This window comes from Quercus robur, chromosome 4, assembly GCF_932294415.1.
Source record: "Quercus robur chromosome 4, dhQueRobu3.1, whole genome shotgun sequence".
Classification (NCBI taxonomy): Eukaryota; Viridiplantae; Streptophyta; class Magnoliopsida; order Fagales; family Fagaceae; genus Quercus; species Quercus robur.
In genome coordinates this window covers 9,302,136-9,311,626 of record NC_065537.1, presented here as the reverse complement: position 1 = coordinate 9,311,626, position 9,491 = coordinate 9,302,136, and the positions used below count along the sequence as shown (strand labels likewise).

The 9,491-nt window shown below is 32.2% G+C and overlaps 1 protein-coding gene across 2 annotated transcripts; it reads right to left on the bottom strand.

The window, feature by feature from the left end:
- Window positions 1-206: 206 nt before the first annotated feature.
- On the bottom strand, window positions 207-6,210 carry LOC126720527 (uncharacterized). Of its 2 annotated transcripts, XM_050423031.1 has the most exons (4): window positions 5,768-6,210; window positions 3,305-3,865; window positions 2,972-3,197; window positions 2,228-2,882 (listed from the first exon to the last, which is right to left on the bottom strand). In XM_050423031.1, the coding sequence occupies exons 2-4, from the start codon at window positions 3,863-3,865 to the stop codon at window positions 2,416-2,418; spliced, it is 1,254 nt and encodes a 417-aa protein (XP_050278988.1). In that variant the 5' UTR covers window positions 5,768-6,210; the 3' UTR covers window positions 2,228-2,415. The 2 variants fall into 2 exon arrangements, with proteins under 2 accessions (XP_050278990.1, XP_050278988.1); XM_050423033.1 differs by lacking the exons at window positions 2,228-2,882; window positions 2,972-3,197; window positions 3,305-3,865 and adding exons at window positions 207-985; window positions 1,657-2,009 and having other exon boundaries at window positions 5,768-6,187.
- Window positions 6,211-9,491: the final 3,281 nt, after the last annotated feature.

Below are 9,491 nucleotides of genomic sequence, written 5' to 3'. Positions count from 1 at the left end.
TGCTGTTGTGCCGAATGAAGTCATCTCTCACAAATCGAATATGCCTACAGCTCTAATATAATCAAATTTGATATATAATTATATAAGAGGGGTGGGGGAGATGGAGCAGGTGAGCATTGGCAGTACAGCCAATTTTTGAATCAAAGGCCTCATATGACATTGTATCATGCCTGACAACTAAGAAGTGAAAAGCATAAAAATGAATGTAAGCAGACAAAGTTTTCAAGCCATTGAAAAAGGACACTGTTACAATGAGCTATGACCATATCTGTAATTGTCAACATACTTGTTTTAGAAAGAAAAACTAAAAATAAACACAAGCTAGTGTCAAAGAAAAATTAATCCCAAGAGTTTACAGTTTAATGGTCAATTGAAAAGGTTTTTAGAAGCTAAAATTGTCTTGGAACATTACTTGCCTAACTGTTAGAGAAATTTAAGGACTAGACATCATTGTGAACAATAGCTCCTTGCGCTCCTCCACTGGATAGCCAATAAAAGCTCTCAACATATCTAGATTCTTAATAAGATAGAGATAAGCCCTCATTCGCAATCTAGAATCAATTCCTATCTCATCCAAGAGATGGAACACGTCTTGCTCAGGAATGGGAAGACGTGCCAAGCTCCTCTCAAAAATTAAATTTCCTTCTCTCATTGCTAAAGCAACATCTTGAATTGCTCCCATAATTTGTTCCATGTCCTCATTTTTTGATGTTTTTCTCTTTTTGGCTTTTGAGGAGGCTTCACCCACATTATTATCACCCACATTATCACAGCTCTCCAAAGTAACTTCATTTTGAGCAACTAAATGATCAATATCTTCAATGTTCTCCATAGAGCCCTCTCCAGTTGAAGTAGCCCACCGTTGCCTCATCTCTAATGCAGTTTCAGATTGTTCCCCAGTTGCTCTATCTTTTCCATAAAGCTCAACCAATTTGTCGTAGTTTGGAATTGGTTTGTTCTTAAGCTCTTTTGCTTTAGGTTTAGCCTGTTAAAAAATGACAACAAAATAAACCCATTACACACAAAGCTATTAATTTTATTAATCATTAGAAATATATTTGTCTGACCAATTAAAAAAAATAGGTAAAGAACAGAAAATCTATTATTTTGTTAGTGACTTTCCCCTGCCATGATTACTAAGTACTAACACCATTTGAATCAAAGACCATTGACATTAATTCCACTCATTTGTTTTCCCAGCCATCTAATTGTTTGAATTTTTAAACTCAACCCATCCTGTGACATAGGAACTGATCGAGCAGGGCAAAGTGTACCATGTGTTATATAAAGTATATACCTTGACAACTAAACCAAAGAGAAAAGGAAATGAACAGGGCAGGGTAATATTGGAGCTCTCTCACAAAGATGCTCTTGAAAATCACTCTCAAAGACGAATCAGGAGAAAATAATATATAGTATATACCATTAAATTAAAAGGATAATCTTTGAAATGGGATCGGGTTGTCATAATCATTGCATTAATACTATATACAAAGAAGAATATGAAAGAGAAATTTCCTAGGAAACTATTGATAAATTTTCACTTAGATTAAAAGGATAATTGATGAGAAGTGAGAAATTTTGATCATTGAATTAATAATTAAACAGGGAATTGAATAAGAACAGTCTTGAACTCCTAGAGTATGAGTGACAAACCTGGATTAGACTTTCCCAAACTTCCGGTTCAGCACTCCACATTTTGGTGATTGGACTCCAAGCAAAACCACTCAATCCATTCTTAAATACATCATAACAGTCTGACCAATTATACTTAATGGTTTTAATGCGATTTTTCACCTTTTGCTTGTCTATTGGTTTTTCAAATTTTTCTCGCAATTCCTTCACAATATTGTCATAGGCATGTGTGGTGAAGACTGAACCATTTCTGTTACCTAGATGATGTTGATGCAAGAGTGCATCAATAAGTGCATCATCCATAACAGCTGTCCAATATTCTCTATCTTTCTTAACCACATCATCAATAGTCCTTTTTTCTGACATATTTGAACCTATAAAAAAATATTTGAGCAAATAAATATATTTACACATTATCCATGGTTGAAATAATAAAAGCTCATTTTACCAACACAACTAAGTAGGCAAACATAAGCAAGTCGAAAGCAAAAAGTTGCCAATGCAACTTAAAGGACAATATAGAGGAATAATTCATTTTGTATACTAAAGAGGAAAGTCTCACACAAACATCACAGGAAGAAACACGTTCTCAAGTCACAATCAAAACTCATTCAATAGTTTATCCCAAGCAAATTAAATGTATCATATACAAAATGATAAGTCCATAAAAGGAAAATTAAATAATAAAACAATTCTAAAGAGAATCAGCCCATTAAAACAAAGATATAGTTCCAAATTCACTAGAAACATTTGTCTACAATTATTAAATTTAGAATAACATCAAGTTGGATTGGATGTATAATCCCTCCACATATCAGTTGCTATTAAGTTTCTTAAAATCTCTCCTTGGGCAACATCATCATTATTTCTCTCTCTTTGCGCACCAAGCTGTTCATGGGGTTCAGGATTGTTTAAAATTTCTTCATCCACCTCATGAAGAATTCTATCATCCGGGTCTGCACCAATCAAGTAATTGTGCAAAATGCAACATGCTAAAATTATTTTTTTCTGGGTTGGAACTCCGTAAGATGGTTCATTTGAGCTTGCTATTATAGGAAATCTTTTCTTCAAGACTCCAAATGCTCTTTCAATCGCATTGCGTAAGGATGAATGTCGAAGGTTGAATAACTCTTTAGCATTTTGTGGTGGATTTCTTGAATACTCTTTTAAGTGATAACGAACTCCTCTATAAGGTGCAAGAAGCGTGCTCCTCAACATGAATCCAGCATCAACAAGGTAATATTTGCCTATAGGAATGATATGCTTCATTATGTTGTTATACACTAATGGCTATATATATATATATATATTTTTTTTTTTTTTCTAACAAAATTACCTTGGGGGACTTTTAGCTTATCTCGTCTACTTAATGCATTTTTTAAAATTCTTGAGTCTGACGCAGTTCCTTCCCATCCAGGCAAAACATATGTAAATTTTAAATCAAATGTACATGCCGCTAGCACATTTTGTGTTGGGTAGTCCTTTCTACCACGATATCTTGGTGCATCTTCAATAGGAACTTTTGCCCGAATGTGCGTTCCATCAATTGCCCCAATGCAATCCTGACATGGGAAGAACTAAAATTGTTGAGCACTTACTTCTATATATTAAAATCTTTATATATACCACAATTAAGCTATTAGAGTATAATATATATTTTTTTTTTTACCTTAAAATATGGGAAGAACCTAGAACTGTTGAGTATTTCTACTGAAGTTTGAGATCCATCAGGTTGTTTCAGAAACTTCTCTTCTAGTTGTATCACAGATCTTAACACTTGATGGAAATGACGGTTTATAGTCTCACCAGAGCGACGGAAAAAAAAAGATATTTCCCGATGCTTTACACCATGTGATAATATGTAAAGAAATTTGGCAACTTGTTCTTCAATCGTTGCTCGTTGTGTTGGTTGGAGGCCACCTTCTTTACGTAGCATGTCACACAAATCTAAAAAAGCTCCAGGCCCCATGCGTATAATATCACGACACTTTTTATTTTCAATTATCTCTCTCATTAGTTCATCGCGAACACTTCGTCTTTCTAAACTCAAACTACTAATTGAGTAAGTTACTTGTCTCCTTTGAGGCCTCCTTCGAAGTATTAACCAATAGGCAACAAGACAAACTACATAAGCAATTGTCATTCGACGTCTCCATTCCCAATCCCATAATCCACGTCTCCATTCCCAAATTTGCAATACACGTCTCCTTTTATTCTCTTGTCTATCCATCTAATAAAATTATCCCATGACAGAAACGCTATTACAATCCATAATATGCATAAAAACACTAAGCTATTACAATTCAATGTGTTTTGTGTAATCTATTATATAAGAATATAAAACTTAGAAAGTATTTGGCTTGCTAGTGAAATGCCACTTCATGGTTATAGTAATGACTAAAACTAAAATCAAATAAAAGAAACAACTTCATAGCCATTTTAAGTTATTAGGAAATGGTGAATTCAATCATATAACCGGTATTCTAACATTGAGTGCATGCATGTGTGGGTATATGGGTTTATGGGTATAGTAGATCTTCACATATGCCATCTCTATTTAATAGGTTGTGGCGTTTGTGCTCCAGTAGGTTAGGAGTGTTTCATCAAGTTCTTCCAAAGTAATGGCTTTTGAAAAATTTTCTGGAAAGGGCTTTGTAGGCTTGAGATAAAGAAGAAATATGGAGAGGGGGCATGAATATTTTAGTAGGTTAGGGACTTCTTCTTATGGAGTGGATCTTTGGAAAGGCATTAGGTAGTTGTATAGCAGGGCAGGTGGTCTTGGGAAGTTACCTTTCGAGTTTGTCTTTCTTACATTGCTCAATATGTTTTTGAATGAGCACAGTCATAAGGCATAATGGGTAAGCTGGCTTAGCAGATTCATTTATGCCCTAAACTGTTTTTGCCACCCAGCAACATTGCTCAAATCCAAGAGGAATAATTTTGTTATCTTCCCCTGTAATCCCTTTTATTACAAAGTCAACCTTAAACTCTACTACAACAATCCGTTGCTTATTGGAGGACCCATAACTATGAATATTGGCTTTGACCATAGGCAGGCGAGCAGCTTAAGGTTTGGTGCATAAGTGTATTTATATAAAATGCCTCCTATCTTGAGCCAAGCCCAGTATGTTATGAAGAACACAACTCATCTAACAAGTATAACAGATTAAGTTGAAAAAGCAAATCTACCTTATCAAAGCATGCTCTTGAAATTGCTATTTTTAGTTATTCCTCATTTTGCAAATATATATTGATAGTCACATGTTGACTCTTTCTGCAAGCCCAGTGTGAGACATTACCAATGTAATGTAAGCTTTTAGGGAAAAATACAGTAAAAGGGACAAGTCTAGTCAAGAAGCCAAGGCAGATAAATGGTCATTAGCATGGACTTCCCTTCTTGACATGCATATGAAACTGGGAAGAAAATTATATTCATTCAAGTAAATTGATCTATGAATCCCTTAACTGGTTGATGAGATATCCTGTTTCTAAACAGAACTAGAACATGACATTCGCACTACAAAGTGAGCTACATACCCCTACACCCAGTACTATTGATGAGATATCTTGGTTTCTAAACAGAACTAGAACATACATTCGCACCACAAACTGAGCTACATTCGCACCCAAAATTATCATTCAAAAGAATTAAAAAAAGAAAAAAGAAAAAATGGTAGTGATTGTCGTCTATCTCAATGATTAAAACATGCCACTTTTTAATTTGAGGCAAATCATTAACAAACATATTAGGCAAATCATCACAAAAAAAAAAAAAAAAACAAAAAAACAAGAAATTACCCAAATCAGAAACCCCTTCACAAAAAACAAGAAATTACCCAATAAAAATCAACAAGAAACATAGATCCATAGCCAAAATATACAAATTTATGCAAGTTCACAATCTAGACTCACTCAAGCATTTTATCAAACACGTTATGAGCAATATTTTGAAACTTTAAAATTTAAGAAAAAAAAGCCCTCAAATCCGAAACCCACCCACAAATAACATGTTATTACCCCATAAAATCACAATTAGTAAGAAATTACCCAATAAAATCACAATTTTAAGAACATAGTTATTTGATTCAACTTAAAAGAAACCCATGAAATAGAAATTAAAAATAGAGTTTACCTTTGTGAGAGAATGCTAGGCGTGAGAGAGAACAGTGAAGAAGTTGAGAGAGAGAGAGAGAGCCAGTGTAAGCTGAGAGAGCCGAGAGAGCTTGAGCGCCGAGAGAGCTTGAGAGAACACAGAGAACACAGAGAGCTTGAGAGAACTGAGACCTTGTGGGTTACAGTGTTTTATTTTAACGTTAAAATATGCCTTGTAATTTTTTTAATATAATAAGGGTAAATTAGGTAATTTACATATTTAATAATTTATGTGTTTTACTCTCCCTCCAAATCTCTCCAATTTGGGGGAATTAAAAATGAGGGGTTGGAGGTAGTTGAAACCCCTCCAAACCCCTCCAAATCCCTCCCCCTCCTTCCTTAAAAAACTTCTAAACAAAGTAAATGAATTACTCTCCTTCCTTCTACTCTACTCCCCCTCCTTTTTTTAACATCCAAACAGGCCATAAGTGCACAGTGTGACGTCAAACAAATGTTGCTATGAGTGATTTTTTAGTGAAATCAAGTGAAAAGTTGTAGTGTAAAGAGACAAAATCTGGTTCACATAACCATCAAAGAACCCAATTTTCAAAGTAATGGAGGTATAATTTATTTTGTCTCGTTGTGTTTTGTTTCATTTTTTTAAAGAATGTATTATGATTTGTTGTGATATGTTTGCTCCTAAATAAAATATATAGAAATGTAATGAGGTATGAATTTAATGCTTTTTTTTGGATGAAAAATTTAATGCTTTGTTGTGACACGTTTGCCTCCAAATAAAATATATAAAAATTTATTGAGGTATGAATTTAATGCTTTTTTTGGTGAAAAATTTAATGCTTTGTTGTGATATGTTTGCTCCCAAATAAAACATATAAAAATGTATTGAGCTATGAATTTAATACTTTTTTGGGTGAAAAATTTAATGCTTTGTAATGAGGTATGAATTTAATGCTATTTTTTTTTTAGTGAAAAATTTAATGCTTTGTTGTGATATGTTTGCTTCCAAATAAAATATATAAAAATTTATTGAGGTATAAATTTAATGCTTTTTTTTGGTGAAAAATTTAATACTTTGTTGTGATATGTTTGCTTCCAAATAAAACATATAAAAATGTATTGAGGTATGAATTTAATACTTTTTTTTGGTGAAAAATTTAATGCTTTGTAATGAGGTATGAATTTAATGCTTTTTTTTTGGTGAAAAATTTAATGCTTTGTTGTGATATATTTGCTCCCAAATAAAATATATAAAAATGTATTTAGGTATGAATTTAATGTTTTTTTTTTTTTTTTGTGAAAAATTTAATGCTTTGTTGTGATATGTTTGCTCCCAAATAAAACATATAAAAATGTGGATCAGGCTGACCTGCTTTTCTTTGTCTTTGTTTATTTATTTCTTTATAGGAATTGCAAAGAATCTACTTGTTTTCCCAAGCTTTGGTTGACTGCACTGCAGGGAGAAGGAAATTGTAGTGAAGTTTCTTGGAAGTGACCTTGAAGTGTTTGTGGGCGGCCTATTGTCTTCATAGACTCATAGTCATGCCCACATTATAAGCATATGTGATTCATATCGTTGGATCATAGAGAGAGAAACAGAGAGAGACAGAAACAAGTTTAGAGATAGGTTTAGAATGTAATAAATGAACGTAATTAGTGAGATCCTAATAAAAACACATTATAAGCATATGTGATTCATACCGTTGGATCATAGAGAGAGAAACGGAGAGAGACAGAAACAAGTTTAGAGATAGGTTTAGAATGTAATAAATGAGAGTAATTAATGAGATCCTAATAAAAATATTTATAATAATGAGGGTTTTTTTTTAACCGTTGGATCTACACCAAGTATAACTTGAATCCATCTCATATATATATATATATATATATATATTAAGAAATATTGATATACATAATTACTTTTAAATTTATTTGTTTTCTCTGCATTAACAAAAAATATAATTTGAACACACTCACTTAAGAATTGCAAAAATTTGAGGTCAATAATTAAAAAAAGATTAATGACATGTACACAACAAAATATCATTACTTTTTAAAATTAACCTGCCAACTCACAGATGGATCCACGACAATCTCTAATTCAATTTTTTTGCTATACTAAGTTAGAAATGTTGTGTCCGTAGCATTACTTATAAAAGTAATTTTGGTTCACAAAACACAATCCTCAATCCCTAAAAGAATAAAAAATAACCCAAATAAGAACAAAAAAATATCTCAAATAACAGTTAAAATAGCCCAAACAACAACAAATGAACAAAACATTCAACAATAAACTTATTCAAAAATAAAAAATAAAAGATAAAACTCCTAATAATTCATAATCGTAACTCGCACTCATGGTAGTTATTATTCGTTGCTCTCTCTCTCTCTCATCATTTCATATCTTTCTTATTTTATTATTCTCATATCAGTATTCTCAGTTCTTACTTTATCTACTATTAGATTCTTTTTGCTTTTTAATTAGTATAAGGAAATTGTAAAATCTTATGTATTTTTGTGTTATTTATTTATGTTGATATATCAAAGTTCTTTTTTGATATAAGACAGAAATTCTACTCTAACCTAATTTAAGTGTATATGTCTGTGAAACTTTCTTCTAGAGACTTAAATCCCGGTCCTTACCCCCCCACATCCCACAAGCACTTATACTTGTGGAATGACCATTGTAAAAAATGTATGTGGTAATATTTTGTATAATTTAAGTTTTTTAATAAATATCTTAGAAAAATTTCCTAGAGCTCCCGCTATCTAATAGCTTAACTAAAACCAAAGTTATCTTTATTTTAAAGAGTAAATCCTTAATACAACTTCAATGGTCTCTCTAAAATGCAAAAAAGAAAATGACAATGAGTAGTCAGTTTCTTAGAGGCTGTTTAGACGAGTGATTTCCATAACTCATAACTTTGTTTCCATAACTCATAACTCAAAAATGGTGGGACCCATAGCTAAGAAGTCTGTTTGGCACCACATAACTCTGTTTCTAGTTTTTTGTTTCCATCACTCAATTCTCTAATTTTTGAGTTATGAGTCATAAAAACTGAAAACACATTTTAACTGTTTTCAATAACATTTTTGTAATTAAACACACATGGAGGGATCCACTGTCAGGGTTAGCTGCAATTTTTGACCATTTTTTTTTTCTTTCTTCTCTACTGTCTCTGTTAGCTGGGTTCTTTCTTCCTTTTTCTTTTTCTTTTTTTTCTTCTTCTTTCACTGGTCTCCGTTGGCTGGGTTCTTTCTTTCTTTCTTTTTTTTTTTTTCTTTTTTTTTTTCACTAGGTTCGGTGAGTTTATCTTTTTTTTTATTTTTTATTTTTACTAAGTTCGGTGAGTTTGGGTACTGTGGAAAAAAAAAAAAAAAGCTGCACTAAGTGACAGGTATGAGGCCCACAAACAGTGTGAAAAATATTGAGTGATGACAAGTGAGTGATGGTGCCAAACGGGTAGGGTATTTTAAAGTGATGAGTGAAGAGTAACGAAAATTGAGTGATGGAAAAAAAACATCCAAACAAGCCCTTAGTTTGAAGAGTTACTATTTATTAGCAAAAGAAAAGATAAAAAATTGGTGAGGTCAAAATAAAATATAAGTTAGAAAGATTAAAAAATTGAATGTAGGAAGATTAAAGTAAGAATAAATAAATAATGAAGAAATAATTATTTAAAGATGCTTGTTGGTGAGTGCTTTTAGGACATTTATTAATAAACTATTTTAAGAAATTTTTGATA

Coding starts and splice junctions, on each gene's coding strand:
- LOC126720527 (XM_050423031.1), bottom strand. CDS start 3,865: ATGGATAGACAAGAGAATAAAAGGAGACGTGTATTGCAAATTTGGGAA. Junction 3,198..3,304: donor GGTTCTTCCCATATTTTAAG/GTAAAAAAAAAA, acceptor TTCCCATGTCAG/GATTGCATTGGGGCAATTGA. Junction 2,883..2,971: donor TAAGCTAAAAGTCCCCCAAG/GTAATTTTGTTA, acceptor TCATTCCTATAG/GCAAATATTACCTTGTTGAT.